The sequence below is a fragment of the Ptychodera flava genome, chromosome 6, assembly GCF_041260155.1.
Source record: "Ptychodera flava strain L36383 chromosome 6, AS_Pfla_20210202, whole genome shotgun sequence".
Classification (NCBI taxonomy): domain Eukaryota; kingdom Metazoa; phylum Hemichordata; class Enteropneusta; family Ptychoderidae; genus Ptychodera; species Ptychodera flava.
This window is the reverse complement of record NC_091933.1, coordinates 17,488,225-17,506,642: the sequence shown is the minus strand read 5'-3', so window position 1 is coordinate 17,506,642 and position 18,418 is coordinate 17,488,225. Positions and strand designations below refer to the sequence as shown.

Here is an 18,418-nt window from a genome sequence, read left to right as displayed (position 1 = left end):
TTTACATCTTCAACTTTTGCTGCCTTAATGATGCTGCGCAAAAATGATAAAAAAACACTGTCCTTGTCAACGAAACTCTCACTGTCGAGAACAGGTTATCAGGATAACACCTGTCATCAGTTGCTAATCTACCCTTTTCTAGATAAATTCCAAACTCTATTTTTAATAGAAATTTACTGTCCTCCTCAAATTCCAAAGCAAATTGCCAGACACTTGATGATGGTTTGGAATTTGCATTCCTAGATTTAAGGTAAAATGTGCCTCGGGACAGATATTCGACTCTCAAACTTTTTCAATTCTTTTCTGGTCTACCACTTGTGGGGGTTCAATTTAAAGCTCTTGGTGTAAGAAAACTTCACATGCTTAGTTTTTCGAAAATCAAAAATTTTATTTTTTCTCTGTAGCAACTCTTGTGGTTAATAAGCTCAGAACCCCCATAAATTATATATTTTCGGAAAGCCTAGATATAGGGGAATATTTTGGTTACTATAGTGTCACCATTGTTTGCATAACTATCACATGACAGGTAATTTGCATAACCTTTCAAAAATCGGTTTTGTTTCAATGCTTTGAGCTATAAGGCTGACATTTGTGAGAGTGCAAGCTGTCCTAAGGATCTTCCAAAGTGTGTCTCAAAATTATTTTAAATCTTCTAAAACAATTTTGTGCCAGAAAAACTTCTAGAGTGATGAATTTAATCCTAGTTGATTTCTCTAAAATTGTGCTCCAAAAAACTAAGCAAGATATAAAAATCTGAGACACCCTTTGGAAGAGCGTTGTGACAGCATGCATTCCAGAAAGTTAGAATCGGATACTTTGAAGAATTGAGACAAAACATAGGGAAAACCGATTTTTAAATGGTTGTGCAAATTACCTGTCATATAATAGTTATGTAAACGATGGTGACACTGTTGTTACCAAAATGTTTCCCTATATATATCTAGGCTTTCAGAAAATGTACAATTTACGGGGGTTCTGAGTTTATTAACCACCAGAAAATTGTTAGATTAAAGAAAAGGTCAATTTCTTGTCTTGGAACCATAAGATCAGTTCTTTGCTTTGTCAGAAGCTTTAGGAAGACTGTCACTTTGTCTTTCTTAGTGAGCTCTCCAAGTTGCAAGGGTCTGAATGTGATAACACAAAAATGTTCCAGGTGAGGAAGGAATGGTTGGATCCTTTCACAAACATAACTTGGCACATCTCCATTGTTTTGAGTGAGATAATTGGACCTGGTATACAGGGACATTGGGTGAATACTGAATAATGCTGAAAACACAACCATCGCATTGACAAACCAAGGATTTTTTTATTCATAATTTTACAAGAGCCATGCCATAATGATTCACTTTAAATATGTCAATTACATGAACACCTACACACACTTTACCATGGAAACAAATTTTGACACAAAGACTTTCGAAATTTCAATTGTGATGCATTTAACCTACTAGATAGAAGGGAGATGTTTGCAATGAAATTCACAGATTTTTATATTTGCCAGAATTTCACAGCAGAAGATAAAAGGGAACACAACTCTGTCTACTTAAAAAAGTTATTTGATTTCATCTGTTCTTGTCCATCATGACTTCCCAGACACTTCCTTCTTTGTCAACAAATTCTGCAAATGCGAACAAAAAAATAAATAAATACAGCATGTAAATTCATGCCAGGAGACACTCACTGGATGAATGATGCTGCGTGGACTAACTGTAATTCTGACCCATCTAAATTGAACTTGGCAGGGAAAGGCGAATCTTACGTTCAAAGGCAAAACAGAAGATGTAGAAAATACAGACTACCTTCCTCATTGATTACTGATAGCTTAGGGAGATATCTGGATTGGGGATATACAGCACAGCTAAGGGTCCCCTGGAAAACCATTCTTTTATTCAAAGGCTTTTGACCACCAGTCTTCACCCATGCCTGTTAAAGTGCCTCAGTCAATCATCTAACACTCCATAAATCTTTACAAGTTAATTGTTTTTCTGTTACTTTCCTGGAATTGATACCATTCTCAGTTTTTTAACACAGACATTTGATTTGAGGGCGAATTACCTCTGACTACTCAAGTGTTTTACTGTGAGCTCTGTCAACATAAAACTTACCACTTTGACATGTCCAGATAACATCATGTACCAATCATAGAATAGATAAGAACAGCATATGCAATCCCATTGTTGATAATTAATATGTGACAGCAAAAAATTTTCAGGGGTACTGTGTGTTTCTCATAAGTGCATTATCGAGAAATTTTCACCCAAACTGCATTTCACTCACATTTCTAGTTTCTTCAACACAGCTTGTAAAAGCCCTGACTTCTGCGGTACAATTGAGCATCTCTTTAGGATTCATGCTGTAGCATTTCAGTACTTCCTCCTGAAGGTCTTTACATATTGGTCTGTAGGTTTGGTGTCTAGAAACACAAAGGGACAAAAAAATTGTGCTACAGATAGCCAGTGCTGGCTGCATACAACATTCTTGAAAGATATATTTAGTGTCTGGGAAGACAAGAGAAGACTAAAATACTCCAAGGAAAGCATAAAGCGATTGCAGTACAATAAAAGCAAACTCTGGGCACTCACATGAACTTTGATTCCACTTCTTCTGCAGCCTTGGCAAACTGCTCAGATGTCAACCTGTACAGCTCAGCATTCTGAAAGATACATCGAAAGCATCCATCCAGTCTATTATTTACATTCCTAGAAGAGCATGTCATCACCGATCAGGCTCACAGACATTCAACATTACAAAAACAAACCATGAAATATTTTCATTGTACATGTACCAATAAACAGTGGAGAAACCTTGGTTCAATGGTCATAACATTGATGTGAACTACAGGCGATGATGTGTGCTTATATGAAAACTAGGGGTACACTCATCACTAATGCTACGCTACAGTACAATACAATTCTCAAGACAGGCAGCTTTCTTACCCTGGTGCACATATTAAAACACAGACCTGCAGAGAAATAACTGTCCAGCAGTTCCCTAAAAATGGAACATTGGAGTTATACCACATGGTTTTACAAAACTCGATTCCATTTTACCTTGAGTTCTGCATTTCTGAGTTTTTCTTTCCACCTCTTCTCATTGTCTTCCATTTTCTTGACATAAGCTTCATCTGGTTCCGTTCGAGTTGTCTGACAACAATCACCAACAAACAATCTAATTATTTAATACATTGGATGTTTACAACATAAGATTAAAAACAGACAGAGTTCATATGCACTTGTCCTTTTGTTCTGAAAAATATGAAATAAGAGATGGTGTGGAATTCACTTACTTGAGATTTCTGTTTCTCAGCTTTTGTCTCTGAAATCAAAATTGACAACAAACAAATGTCGAATGAGAACAAGACCAACCATGCGTCATTCAGGAAAAATTGTACTTCTCTCTCACAGTGTCTCTGACACACAACAGTTAAAAACATTTGTCTCCTATACAGTAATTATGGAATAACTTCTAGAGTTTGTAGTGGCACAAAATTACAGAGTCCAGAACTACTAGTGTCATAAGCTTTACATGTGTTAATCCATAATATAATTCAAATGTACGCTTCAACATAGAAACTGCATGGATATCCTTCATGTTCAGCACAGGATTTTTCCTCCTGACATTTCACGAACACATTGGTTAAAACTGTGCTCTTGCAAATTTACTTTTTTAAGAAAGAACAAGACAATTTGAAATACATGGCTTGTGTTTCTGACTCTTTTCTACTGTTCTCAAGTCTGTAAGCTAGCTCTTCACGCGTCCATCTATGTCTGTGTGATTCGACATAATGGACTTACCTTGTGGCTCCGCTTCACCAATCATGCGTTGTACAACAGCTTCAGATATCTGAGAGAACAGAAAGTTTACACTACATATATAATGGTCATGTATTTTCACATTGTGCATCAAGTTATGACATTTCACTCAATATAGTGTATTCATATGCCTTCTTCAATAAGGCAAAAAAAAATAACTTGTGCTGTTCCAATAACATGGTTTTCAAAAAATAGGTTAGATCGGCGGGATTTTTTTTTTCCAAAATGTTTTCATTTTTAAATATACATTTTTCAGGGGTTCAGGGCGATCAAATTCTGGCCGCAACATTTCCAGAAAAATATATCATACATATAGCAGGAAAAAACCATAAAAGACGTCCTCGTTCACGCAAAAAATCAAATGCCAAGTAACGAACGCATGATTTCAGTGGTTTTTCTTTCTTTTTTTTTACTTCCGTGTTTACATAGCTCTAAAAAGTTTAGGGTCAGCAGGTAAAAATAGGGTAGGTCAGGTTATCGGAACAGCACAATGTTTTTTGTTAGGCCTAAACTGACCAAATTTGATGCAAATTCTTGCATACCTAGAATGCATCCTCAAATACACACAAATGATCTGATGGACATGGAAAGTGATGGCGCTGATGTTGGAGTCTCGGTGAAAGAATGTTTGTACAGGTTTGTGCATGTGTGAAAGCTGCAAATGACAGAGTGATCCTAAGTTTATGCTTCACTGAAAAGCAGAACTTGTGGGAGTTCATTTTAAAGCTCTTGGTGTGAGAAAAATTTTCACTTTCTTAGTTTTTTTTTGAAAAACAAAATTTTATTTTTCTCAATAGAGTTAACACAGGGATAGCGGCCATTTTTAATATCAAATATCATTAAATCTTGGGTAATTTGTATCTCTAGTAACAAAATTTGCACGATGACCCCCGATATTTATTCTTGATTTTGAAAGAGAATGGTTGAAAGATTCATTGAGGAAAGTTTGAGCAAAAGTTAAAGTCTTTCACTATCGAGGCGCATACTACCTTAATGTCATGATATTCTTACGACAAGGGTGTTTGGACCATCATAGAAATTGATACTCAACATTAGGATGTGATTTCGCCGGCACATTTACATCAGATACAATTGGCTCTACCTCCATGGCCAAGTTACATGTGAAAACATTACACTTAACATGCGACCAATTATGGTTTTGGGATGAGTTGGTATTTGGAGAGAAGTTGTTAGGACGACATCTTTCTAGGAAAGAGCTGGTTTGTGACGAGTTTGTGTGGGGTGACCTTTTTGTGTGAAGTGTCTGGGTCTTTTGATCACCCATATCCATATACGTCCAGACAGCTATTGTATCCATCAAAAGTACGAGACAACTAGGTATAGTTTATTCCAGTACAGTAGCAGTTTTGATGCTTTTTTTAATTCTGAAATCGCAGAATAATTTTGCTTTGGTTTCTGAAATTTTGCACACATTGGTGAAAATTATTTGTCGGCAAACGGAGGAGGGTTGGAGTTGCTGACTAAATTTTACCTCAATTCACCTCAGTGCTAAGAGTGACATGAGTGATGCCATTCCACAACGTTTTGTGCAAGGATGCACCCATGACTGGTTAAGGGAGGCCATACAATTTTGAAGGTATGATTCCGAATACTAATATATTGTATGACCTGTGAAACGTTACCCTCAACGTGTGGAATACGTGCGGCATGTGTACAGTTTGCTGCAGTTCCATGGCCAACTTGAAGGGAAGTTCTGGGCTATGGAACTGCAGCAAGTGTACATCGAGTCTTGAGATACATCATTCGCGTGCAGTGCATGCCGTGTCTCTCAAATCGAAATGTGTGGATTTTACAACTATATTAAGCAGACCTTGACTGTTCCATTCTCCTGATCCATCTCTACGGTTACAGTCTTCGGAGTACTTCCCGAAGAGCCCATTTTTCAGTGCTGTTACAGAGTCCAACGATGTATCGAGGCCGGGTCAGGCGAGTTACACGTACTAACCTCTGACCTATGTAGATTTGTTTGACGTTTCTCTTCTCAAATGAGTTTTTCTCGCGAGATAGGTAGCTTCAAAAATTGATAGGAAGATGAAAGTGATTTCTCCTCAAAGATATTTTGCTGAAAACTTTGCCCTTGATAAATATTGGGAAATGTCTATGCAAACACAGCCGAAGCTCTTGAGTCGAAGGTCATGCACCGTGACAAAGTTCGTAGTTGAACTCAACCTCAAGTTCCAAATTTCAAGGAGCAGATCGCATCAGATTTCTACACAAGTCCTTGATAGAACTATGATGGTCCTATCTCATTGATCTCTGTCATTATGATTTATGGATCGAGATAACTCCTCGGAACGTTTGAATTGTAAAGATACAGCGAGAATTAAATATGAAGGATTACTGTCAACGAACATCCGAAATCTGTAATTTGAATCTGAATTCTGTGCAGAATATCAACATGCGAACAGCGTAAAGTTGTCAGTGTGTGTCTGCCAGGGCTCCTCCAGTGAGAACCGGTGTAACCCGCTTGATATCGTCACCGCTTTTGAATTCATTGATCCAAATATCTAACATAATCTGCACGTTTCGTGCACTTTTTCTTTCATGACACAGACTGCTCTATAGTGACAGTTTTGCGTACTATTCCGCGACATGTCAACTGAGTGCTTTCACAGTGCTCAGTACAGTCATTGTTCACCGTGTGACGTTTAGCAAACGCATCTCCAGTTCCAGGCCAGGATACACATTAAATTAGGGTATATTGTTCATACCTATCACGAGTCCCATTCCGAGGGGGTAGGTAGGAATTGGCTCAAAGCAGGGTGTTCACGGCTACACCGACGATGGAGTCCCCAGTTTTAATGGACCAAGTTCTTGAAGTTGCCAGTGACAGTTCTGACAATGGTTTGGCTGGAGCGCCAACATCTGGCCTGGAGTATCTTCGTAGGGTCAGGTATATATGATCATGTATGCTTTCTACTCGAGGATACTTCAGTATCCTCGAGTAGAAAGTTGAACGAGATTTCAAAAGTTTTTGTGTGAATCTTTTCTATCAATAATGTTGTACTTGTGGTGTACATGTATTTATGGGAGTGTCCCTTATTTATGTTCATCATTCTGTAGGACTTCTACTTGGATATTCAATTCTCTCGGTGACTAGATAAAGTAATTCAAGAGACATTATTTCACTTTTGTCGTATTCTCATTCTCATATTCGCTCAATTCACACATTTTTCTTGATGTAGCATTGTCATTTCCTTGTCCCTGCAATGTGCAATCCATTCTCCTGCAATAGTCTAACTCTATGATGCAACAGTCTATGATGGAAGACCAGAGAAAGCCCTCCACAGCCCGTGATAAATTGCTAAGTTCACTACCTTCCATCAGGGTAAATCGTTGGCAAAAAAATTAAACATTTTCAAAAGTTATGTGACCTCTATCCAACAAATAATAAATTAAGCAAAAGAGATAATACATTGAGAAGCTCCCCCTTCCATGGTACAAAAGTCATCTCTACCCATTTTACTACAGTCTCTCCCAATCCCATCATGAAAATTTTACAGAAGAACGGGCCATGTTGTACGGCAACAGAAATAAGCATGTATACTTACAAGGAGACTCCAGTATCACTCTAATCAAAGCAAACCGAGAGTATACACTGTTTACGTTATTTTTGATCACTTCCACAGACAGGAAGCCCTTCAGTGTGAACAAGTTGTTGTTGCTGATATTGATGTCGAGAACTTCAAAAACAAACAAACTGTCAAAGTGTCAGCAGTAAGTATGTTTCCCATTTGTGACCCATTCGAAAGGAAAAGTAGGCGTACTGTGGAAAATAACACAGAACTTCACTTTTGACGCAACAGGCATAGTGGCCGCTCAATAAATTGATGGTACCGTAGTTTTTAGCGCATCTTGAGAAAGTCGGTCTGGTTCTGAATAAGTCATTTGGCAACTATAAATCAAGACTGAGATACAGATAGACTTTCATGTTTATCTTTGCTTGCTATTATCACAGTCTAGTATTCAAACTAAATCAAAGGCAGCAGCATTTAAAAATGTAGCAATCCCAATGAGAGTGTGGTTTCTTATTGAATTGTTGTTTGATTCAAACAATAATATTCTTCTGTACCAATGAATGAGTGAACTAGATGTTTGTGAAGGGAATAGAAAAATACTTGTCAGCTTGTAGCATCTGCTTGCTCATACCCAGTCTCTTGATGGCTATTCAGTTACTCTTTGTGAAATCATAGTCAGTGTTTTTGCTATGGTTTGGGAACCCTGGTAACATTTCTGCTGTTCCCTTAAAATCTGATTGCATTGATATACCAAGGGGAACTCTGGTAACATTTACCTGCTTACCACCCTTCACAAAAACACTCATAGCGTTTGATAATAACTTTCTTGCAGATATCTCTCTAGCTTTATTTACATTCAACTTAATCAACATAAGTCCTATGAAGGTTTTTCGACTGACAGTAAAATCTTTTAATAACAATCAATGAACATGATCCATGAGAATTTTATTGTCTCTAATGAACTGTTTATTTAGTATGTGTTATTCTGTCGTGTAGTATTGCTAATTTAGCATGACTTCACTATTTTGTAGAGCTCAATAAACAACACATTTCAAACTCACAGAATGCGTCTGCTCTGAATTCAAAGTGTACTATGACAAGATTACACTCACAGATGCCAACATATACTTTTCTGTGGTGTGTGAAACATGCCCATGTAGACGCTACAAGTTACATTTAATCATATTCAATTCTGCAGGCCAGTGGTATAGAGGAGGCACCGGAAGGGCTTGCTGCTAGTCTTGAATGGCAAAGATACCAGACTGCTTTCTTCTCTGAGTTGAGGGAAAAACTTGCAAGACACAAGGCTAGACAGAAAATGACCAACCCAACCAGCAGGTCTTCTCTGGTCAGTGGCGGTGCTTTGCTGTTAACGCTCATGCTAAGTAAAGAAAACTACACAGTAGATACATTGTCTCATGAATAAATGCATGTCTATGTTCTACTCGTGCAAGTTTTCTAATATTTTTCTAATGCAAACAAAATACCTTGACCTCTATTTTAAGACTGTGGTTATGGTGTTTTGTGTTCATTGGTATTCTACCCAAAGAAAACGTGCTGAATTTCCATTCATATAACATAACTAATTTGCATACACACGGTACTTCTGATTCAGGATCAGTGTTACATCAATCTTTGCGGTCATTGTATTTTTTTTCAAACATGAGAAAAGAGACGTCGGAAAAATAAATAAATTGACAGAAATTTACTCAGTCTTGTAAAAGTCATGTGTACTTTTTATCTGTTTTCTGAATAGTGAAGAAGAATGAAGACTCTTTTTATATTCACATTCATCTTTTTTGTGCGTGTTCTTACAGCCCAAATCCTCAGACGAAGACGGCTGGTGCAAGCTGTGCTTCGGAAATGAGTTCAACAATGCTCGTTGTGGACAGAACTCGGATGGTTCCACAATATTAGAGACATACCAAACAGAGGATGTGAGTGCTGGAGTTCCGCCTTTAATCAGCATTATCGTATCTTTGAATCAGGTCAGTTGTCCCCATATCAAACAGTGAATAATCATGGTCATTAAGTACTTTCACATTGCATAGTGGGTTTCCAGGACTTATATCCAGGATGTTCAATGCATCGTTGGTCTGGCATCCTGTGTTTTTCACCCAGGGCCCTAACCTCTCGTCAATGAAATTCTTGATCACTACTGTAATGCCATATATGTCCATTACAAATACATGTTGTTTCACCATCGAATGTATATATGAAAACATCAGGTAAGACAAACAGATATTTATTCATTTCAACTTTATAATATTGCAATACATGTGAAAAAAATGTAATACAATGGTCGTCGAAGTTAGAGGCTAAAGGTAGTTCAAATTCATTATTCCAGTTTAGCGTCAACTCTAATACATACATGTACTAAGTATTGTGTGTAATGTATAAAGGCTTCATTTGCCGCATGATTGATTTTGTCAGATGCTTTCACACTTTTATGGACTTCATCATCAAAGGAAACTACTGGGAGGACGAAGTGGGCAGTCTCGACTTTCCACTGAATTCAGTACACATTTCATTGCAACGAAGGTCCATGTTTAGCTTGTTTGAATTGACAGTGAAAGCAGTTATACAATACATGACTCAGCAACATACAGTCCAAACAAATACGTTGTACCATTACAGCTATTGATTTTTTCATAAAAATAAGACGTATACATGATAACAATCATATGTAAATTTGTGATCCATTCTTTTGTCTTACTTTGATGATGCAGGTGACAGTCTGTCAGCTTCTCGCCTTCCACATCAAATGGCTCAGCAAGATGGGATTTTCAACCAGGCAAGGAAGGTGGCTGTATGCTTTGTTGCTGTGCCTGGAGAAACCTGTATTAGCCGACTTTATCTCCCTGCTGCGTGCACTTGCAAGACACTGTGCTTCCCTCAGAGCAAGACTGGTACGTACCAGTCCTCTTACATGTCTGTGTGTAGATCTATCGAAGAGAGAACTGTGCTTACATTGTATAAGCCATGCATGTCATCCAATCTTGTTCATCCAAGTAGCCTATTCTCTTCGGACACAGACAAGATTAAAGAAACCTTGAACCAAGGTCAAGTCTGACCTCCAAAAATATCGTGAGAGAGAAATGTCAGAGCTGGCACACAACTTTAGTAATCCAGGTGATATCGTGCAGTTACCATGTGTGGGCAACGCTGTAGTACCACAGAGACTTGGGTAAATGAGGAGGCTATGAAATTTCACAGCATCCATTCACTTCATAGCCTGATGATAACAAACATGTATTGTAGTTTTCAGTTGTAGCACAATCAAGAAATAAACATTGAAGCAGGGAGTGGGCATATTGTACAAATTAAAACGGTCAACTTTTTTATCCATTTCACACAGGAAGTAATTGACACCTCTTTGTCAAGAAAATCAGTTGAGGCTTGTGTGCGTAATAGCTCTGAATGTGAAGAAGTTTTAAAGGAAATTGCTGTCACATTCTATCATATTGAAAAACAAATTTATGCATGTATGTATGTCATAGCCAAGTGTCTGCATTTGAAGTTTGAGTGAAATTTGTTGTCTCTAGGATGATGCTGGAATGAAAAATTATTTCATAAACTAGTTGCAAGATGGCTATATTGGGTAGTTAGTTCTTTATTGTGTTTCAAGGCCCCATTGCAGGGAGTTACATTTCAAACAACAGTACCTTTAGTAAGTTGGTATGAAGTATATAATGAACATAAGCTCAATAATTCAACACTCAAAGGTATACAGTCACCTGTCTAAATATGACCATATATGGTCAAAGGGGCGTTCCTTGGTATTCAAAATGCCAATGTGAGGGCGCTGTTTTTAAAAAGCGGCCACCCGCTTAAAATCTGTGATTGATTAGATTTTCTCTTTCCTTGGTAACTGTGGCAAAATTGGAACAGGTGACAGTATACCTTTAATAATCGTATGTGAAAACAGCTGTATTTGTCATATTTTGAAGCAAATTTATTTGCTTGTGAAACCACCTGTACTTGTGCCCATTTCAAATGAAACTCATTCAGATATGTCAGAGAAATAAGTCCAGGCACACACACATGGACAGGACCTATCTGAAAGCCTTTGAGCATTTTAAGCCTGAAATTAGAAGTACATAGAATTTTGGAATGAAAGATTTTATGACAAATATTATATTACTGTTGTTGTATTGTTGTTAAACTTATTGGCATTTTTTTTCATCAACAGGAAAAAAATGATGAGAGACTTCCTGAGCTGAATTTACTCATCTGTGTCGTCGCCAGATATTTTGATCAAACTGACCTAGCAGATAGACCATCACTGGAGAGGTGACAGAACTGGTCCATTTATTTTAAGCAAGGGAAGTAGCTCAACTTGAGAGAAGACTAAAATCACTGGTTGTTGTCATGGTAACAACAGTTGGCTGTAGTCATATGGAACAAATGCAAACTCAGCTTGGATCATCTCTATTCTACCAGCCAACTTGAAATATCACTCATGTGGCTTGGTCGTGAATGCTCTGAATTAAAGGGATACAGTCGTCAGAACAGCGCTGAAAGTATGTATGGGACCAATGCGACGAATGTAAACACTGTATGTTTGTCATAATCTACATCGTATAATTTGAATGTTGCAGCTATGATGATGAGGTGCATGTAGATATCCAGCACGAAATACATTGTGTGTAAACAAGAAACTCGCACAGGTGCTGTTCCAACGACAGTTTCCCTTTAAACACAAGGGCAAGAAAGCAGAAAACTCGTTTCGAGGGAACCCAAAAATCTCTGGTGTCAAAGTCAACCTAACTGTTAGAAGCTTCAGTCAATAGTGAATGACAAAAACGTGGTGCATATTCACTGGAACTTTTTAAAAAAAATTGTCATATCCTACAGATAAATGACAGACTTTCCATCAGGAGTGGTGCACAATGATGCCTTCTGATCCAAACTAACTACAAGCATATGTGTAAGATAATTGTATGTATAAAGGTAGTGAAGATACTAAGTATATCATATCTGTAGGTGGAACAGAGCACACAGAAAGCAAACAAACAGGGACATCTCAGGAAGCTATGTTAAAACTGCCTATCTACGTTTAATAATTATAGAGATGTACATTTCCTTGTTTATACATACACTGCCTATGCAACAGCTTCACTGTTGCTTCACATGTTTTTCCGACCTTGTTTAACCGTTTTACATTAATTACCCTACAAAGCCTGTTGCATTTCGCTCACTCATCACACATGGTAACACCAAATGACAAATATTCCCAGTGATATCCCCTCTCAGATATTAGGGGCAGGAAGGCTAACCTTTTTTGAATCACTGTTATAACCCTGGCCTTTTGTTGCCAGGAAAAGAAAAAAATAAATCTTGTTAGTAATGACAGAAAAATCTGTTGGTCCATTCGATATTCCGATAAACGGTTTGTGATAAAGTAAACAAATCTATGAAGCCTGCGAAACAGATCGTGACGAGTGAGAGCGCCCCCTACGACGATACCGATCGTTGCCTTTGTTTCGTTTTAATTGGCTCTCCGCACTCGTATTGTTCGAGCTCAGCCTCATGGTAGTGGCATGTAATATTTGGTATCGGCAGATCAGATGCTGCAACAATAGCATCAGATAAGTATCTTTGCAAACAGAAAGAGGACACAAAGAAATTTTCTTGAGTTTTCGTTTGTAACCTCGCGTAGAGAGTCCACTCATACCATCACTCCCCATCACTGTAGAGCCCGAGGCGAAAATCCCTTTTGGATCACAACCACGGTGTATCCACTAATCTTCAGTCATCCCAATATCTGTCGATGAATTTGGGTGTTCTTCTGTCTCAAAAAAAAGAGTGAACCTTCATGTAACGTTATTATCAGGTGAATCACGGGAGAACGACACGTGTGTCTGTACGGTGTGTGTAGATGGGTGACAAGCCCCGGCCTGAATAAGTCCAAATGGCAAACTCCCGCTATAGACACACTGGAGCTCCACTGTCTATACTTCCACGTTAAAAGTAAATGTTCGGACATTTGCAAAGACAACGATAATCACCGATGTCGGTGTGTCCGCCTTGCATCAAATCCATGCAGACCATCGATGCACTTGAGAATTCGTCCTTCCTCAGTGCTCTTGCCGCAACCTTTACCAAAGCTGTGGTTCTCAGTTTGATCGCACAATTTCCCCTTGTCTGTGGTTTGAAATTAAAGGGAGGGTGTCGTCGGAACTCTGCTCAAAGGTTGCCAGGGACCCCTACGACCGATGTAAACACTTAATCTAGGGTACTTTGGCGATCGATGAAAGTTAAAACATGTTTGTTGACAATGAATATCGTAAAATTCAAATGTTGCAGCTCTATTGATGCGATGCATCTAGAGATCATGCATGAAATACATTGTTTGTAAACAAAGTCGCACAGGCGCAGTTCCGACGACACCCTCCCTTTAAAAGGCCATTCGTTGTAACTTTTCGCGCGTTTTCCAATATTTGTGTTCGTACGGTGCAAGGTCAAGATTCACCCCCGAAATTACGCCGAAGAGCCTAGTGTTCAAGTTCATGATGTTCTGTGCAGCTTTGCTGGGTGATTTCCAACTTGAACCTAGCTCAGCGTGCCAGGGCTGTGTGTTACTGGCAATAGGCCCCCACCACAGCCTACAGCAGGTAACAACGTGACACAGTGCTGCCACGCAGAGCTTATGTCCAACCATGCTGTCATTGTTGGCATCTATTCTAGCCTGAACTAGAGCTCGTTCGTCAACAATAACATTGTACACTATTCAATGTTGACCCCTTGAGGATAATTAGTTTTGTGTCAGTGTACTTCAGAGAGAGTAATGAGAAATATGTTGGTTTATACTACAAAAGTAAAGAAAATATTGACAGTAACATCTATTGTCCCTTCAACACGTTGGGTTATAGTTGCATACATAAGTGTAGGTGTTTTTATTGACTCTGTTATTGAAGCTATTGTCCCTCAAGCATATTTTATCAATAAAAGCGCCCGTTTTTCTGACTTTGTTCTGCAACAAGAACCATGTTTTTTTTCATAGATTAATTTGGTGCGGTGGTCAGCTCTGGCGATGTTCTGTTTTCATTGCAGAGGTGGTTTCATAAAGGAGGCATTTCGTCCAATTACTATTTCATAAAGTTTAATCAATTATGTGTTCGGAAACTGTGATGAAGACAAAAACAGGTAGCAATCATTTTGTGCCATGATAGCACTCTAGAACCGTGATCGCGAAGTTGAGTTCTGCCCCATCAGTGGGCAAGGGCGCCCCCAGCGTCAAAGATACCCCTCTTGGACTTGCTGTGTTCCGTACTTCATCTCGGTCTTTGTCGCGAGTACAAGTTCCCGGATCAAACAGGGAGACTTCTCCCAGAAAAGAAATCGATAAGGAAAGTAATTAAGGACGATAGCTTGATTTTGAATCAGTGACTTTGATACTTCAGCAAATCGTTCATTCATGACTTGCCTATTCTCCCCTATTAACAACTTTCGCCTCCCGGCACCGAATTCAAATTCAACTATGGAGTCCTTATCATAATGTTATATTAATGTGCTTGCTACAAGATATCCAAAGTAACATTATTGTTTTGCTACACGAAATTTGACTCATGTAATGGCGAGAGCGATGCAGAGAAATTGTCTCCGATTTCACGTCGCGAACATCACACAGTGAAAGTACGTCATGTAAGCTTAGTGACAGTCCTTGACGCTACTGCAAGCGGATCTTGTTTTGGTCATTCCATTACGCCAACTGGTTGACAAATGTGATTGACTTGGTGTACTCTAGATAAAGTGACTGTTAAACAAATATCACGGAGAACTATTGACAATGTACGAAAACGTGATATGAATTTTTAAAGACGTTTTAAAAGTTATACAAAGACGCGTAGCTAGGCGTGAACCTAACAGTTATTAGTGGTATCGTTGGTACGGGGTTCAGAACCTCTTCCCCGATACAAAACCACGCGTTCATACATATGTCAGTGAGGTGGGCGAATGCTGGAAAACAGCCTCTATGTGATCTTTGAAAAGATTGTAAAGCGCACATTTTCATCAGTAACAGTTGACGAAAAGCAGGAAATTACGGCGTGTACGGTACGGATCATGATGTAAATATTTGTTTATCTTCAAAAGTTCACCTAACAATCTACTCGCAGCGTTGCCGTATACCTAATGAAGGTACATCTTTAATCTTCTTCGAAAAAATTCTTTACCATAAAAGCGTACGTGATCGTCTCCTGTCTGTCTGTCTGTCTGTCTGTCTGTCTGTCTTTCTAGATTATGCCCTCTTCCTCCCCCTCTCTCTCTCCGTTTGCATTTGGACAGGCGTCGGGTTTCTGACAATTGTGATAAGCATGTCATATTGATCATTTGTACAGAATCATAGGAAGGATAGCTAATCATTTGACATGGAATGAAATAGTCACACCCATCTTTCTGAACAGTAGGGCATTGGTATCAAGTTAACCGACATTGACACTGCAGCTCCGGTTTTCGGAGTGCTTCGCAGGTGAGTTGACATAGAAATCCATCATTTGCTGTGTATTTGCTGAAAGTCAAATACACCTATCACCTAGAATTTGATTTATTGATCTTTAATTATTAATCTCGATAACTCCATAGGTTGTGAGAGCCTCTGTTCAATGAAACTGGCGTGGAAAAAGATCAAGTGAGACACCTTATTATAAACGGATTAAAATACTACCAACATTAACTGACGATTAGAACTGTACTGTTACAGTTTTCTTACAAGCACATGTCACCCTTCATTAATGTTACAAATAAAACCTCTTCAAATGTTAAAAAATTATTAAAAATTCTGATACCCAGATATATATAACGACCATTCATCGTAGTGCTGTGACAATACCTGCCAACGATGAGAGACAAGCTTCCACTTCGGATGTACCAATAAAAACTAAAAAAAACTACTTTGTAAAATTCGAATGCTTTGTCAATGTCATTATTTTGTTAATGTCGGGTTGTTATCCTTAAGAACTGCTTGGTTCCATTCTAACAGTTCACAATTTGTGTACAAGCGCCTCCCTGCAGTCACGAAGTAAAGAGATTCGCCATTTTTTCTGAAATCGATCTCAGGGGGACCACTCCAGCTGAAGTTTACGACAAAGCACTGGTAAGACAGACTTCCATGGAGTTGTCGTTGTCAGGCGTTGTCCGTGTAATATGAGAATGGGTGTTTGGATGTCTAATGTTCTTAGAAAAATATCCATTCATTAAGGGCTATTGTTGATGAGTATTTTGTTATTTGTTATCAATTACATAAAATAATATTAACTCGCGGAGAACTCAGCATCGTAATATCGGACTACTTTTACAGTGGCCGACATATAGATACTCCTCTATACACACGAAGGAGAGTGTATACCCAATACACATGTAGGCCAAATGACATCGCAACGACTTTGTGTGTTGTAAGTTTATAGTTGTGCGATGATCAACAGGCAGCAACAACACCATCGTTAAAAGTTTTTTGGGGTTTGATATTTATTTTCAACAAAACACTGATCATAATGTACATTTTCTCACACAAACAGTCGTGACTGAACTAACACACAAGCTGAACGATGCGTGCTGCTCCTGTTTGGGTCGAGCTCAAGGACGAACGTCATACCGCTGTCAAGTCTCAGATAATTATAATTTCCCCAGAATCATCATCATGTAATTTGATATACCTATGTTTGTTTTCCGCGCTGAAGGAGATCAATCGCCAATTGTCAGAATTACACACTTTCCGCTGCTGATTTAATTTTGTAACGAGGCCATTTTTATCAAAAATGATACCATACTAGTAACTGACGATTTCTGAAACTTTTGGTCGCCATAATAGCACCAAGGTGTACGTGCCAAGAAAATGTCCAGCGAGACTTGAATTCCTCAACAGATCATCGAACTTTCAGGGCACTGCCGATGAAAAATGATTCACCAGCGCACCCATCGCTGAAATTAATTCATTAAGTGAAACATCGTTGCATTTTTAATGCATACGTTGATGAAGAATATCAAATGACCCAGAATGAAAACGAGAGACCACCATCCATTGAACTATCCTATCCAATTTGAATTTAATATTACGATCCATTTCATTACGGGTGTGTTATCGAGCTTGCACAGAGTTACGTCCAACGGACTGGCGAATTAGTCAACAAACGTGTGTTGCATTCATGACCGCAACCACCTCATGTAGAGAAAGAAAAAATAAGCACAGGAGAATTAAAACAGCACAATCGAGCGTTAACCATTGGAAGGACGACAAAAAGATAATTGTCGTTCAACCTTTCCCGCTCTTCTTTCAAAGGAGAGGGTATAGAAGCTGCCACTTCTCACGGCACAGCATACGACGAGGTGGCCTAATTGGAAATAATATTTTCGTTCACCTGAAAGCAATCGCTCGCCCACTTCTTTTAAAAGTTGACTCGCGTGGGACCCCGATTACAAAATCCACTGAGAAGCAAGTAACACTAGTGTTAAATATAGTCTTCGTACTATAGCATGCATATTTATGGCGGCAACGACTTATGGAACACGTTCCTCATAGTACCCATGGCGCGGTAACGCCACCTTATAATATTACTTTTCTTCACTGCGAATGCCCGTCGTCAGAGTGGCCATTTCGACGCGGCTAGGAATGGTCGGCGTCTCTCACTTTCCAAATTTTGAGACTTGTTTCTCTTAATGGGAACAGTACATAGTGCCGCAATTTATCTTTAATACATCTAATCAAACCGTTAAAAATATTCATCTTTTCGATTAATATTTTAAGAACAAATATTAAATATTCAGCAAAATAGTAAGGGCAAACTGTAAGTATATGAATGTATACAGCATATCAAGTGATATTTAACCACAAACCCTTACTAATAAGTAATTTTTCGCTCTCTATGTCCATCTCACCGTTTTCTTGATTTCTACAAGTCCATACCTTTCCGCAACTTTCGATGTCAAAAGGTATAAATACGTAGGTTTCTTTTGATACAGAATATTTCGTGGTAAACTGTCGCTTGACCTGCCCCTCCCCACTGAGTTGAATATAACATGGGAACGGTTTTAATTTTTGTTCTATAAAACACAATTTAATGCATGCTT

General features: G+C 38.6%; 2 protein-coding genes across 2 annotated transcripts; one reads left to right on the top strand and one right to left on the bottom strand.

The window, feature by feature from the left end:
- Window positions 1-1,281: 1,281 nt before the first annotated feature.
- LOC139135003 (MICOS complex subunit MIC19-like) lies at window positions 1,282-5,802 on the bottom strand. The gene is made up of 7 exons (XM_070702155.1): window positions 5,644-5,802; window positions 3,795-3,843; window positions 3,287-3,315; window positions 3,051-3,143; window positions 2,583-2,653; window positions 2,278-2,413; window positions 1,282-1,618 (listed from the first exon to the last, which is right to left on the bottom strand). Exons 1-7 carry the CDS (start codon window positions 5,710-5,712, stop codon window positions 1,580-1,582), a joined length of 486 nt encoding a protein of 161 aa, XP_070558256.1. The 5' UTR covers window positions 5,713-5,802; the 3' UTR covers window positions 1,282-1,579.
- A 402-nt stretch (window positions 5,803-6,204) lies between these two features.
- On the top strand, window positions 6,205-12,712 carry LOC139135001 (gem-associated protein 2-like). The gene is made up of 6 exons (XM_070702154.1): window positions 6,205-6,726; window positions 7,463-7,550; window positions 8,550-8,699; window positions 9,169-9,339; window positions 10,081-10,260; window positions 11,544-12,712. Exons 1-6 carry the CDS (start codon window positions 6,617-6,619, stop codon window positions 11,646-11,648), a joined length of 804 nt encoding a protein of 267 aa, XP_070558255.1. The 5' UTR covers window positions 6,205-6,616; the 3' UTR covers window positions 11,649-12,712.
- The last annotated feature ends 5,706 nt before the right edge of the window (window positions 12,713-18,418 follow it).

Excerpts from the sequence above, each read along its gene's own strand:
- LOC139135001 (XM_070702154.1), top strand. The coding sequence starts at position 6,617 with ATGGAGTCCCCAGTTTTAATGGACCAAGTTCTTGAAGTTGCCAGTGAC. Across the intron at positions 6,727-7,462 it reads GAGTATCTTCGTAGGGTCAG|ACAGGAAGCCCTTCAGTGTG; the intron begins GTATATATGATC and ends TCACTTCCACAG. Across the intron at positions 9,340-10,080 it reads TTATCGTATCTTTGAATCAG|GTGACAGTCTGTCAGCTTCT; the intron begins GTCAGTTGTCCC and ends TTGATGATGCAG.
- LOC139135003 (XM_070702155.1), bottom strand. The coding sequence starts at position 5,712 with ATGGGCTCTTCGGGAAGTACTCCGAAGACTGTAACCGTAGAGATGGAT. Across the intron at positions 3,844-5,643 it reads AGGAGAATGGAACAGTCAAG|ATATCTGAAGCTGTTGTACA; the intron begins GTCTGCTTAATA and ends CTGTTCTCTCAG. Across the intron at positions 3,144-3,286 it reads CTGAGAAACAGAAATCTCAA|ACAACTCGAACGGAACCAGA; the intron begins GTAAGTGAATTC and ends GATTGTTGTCAG.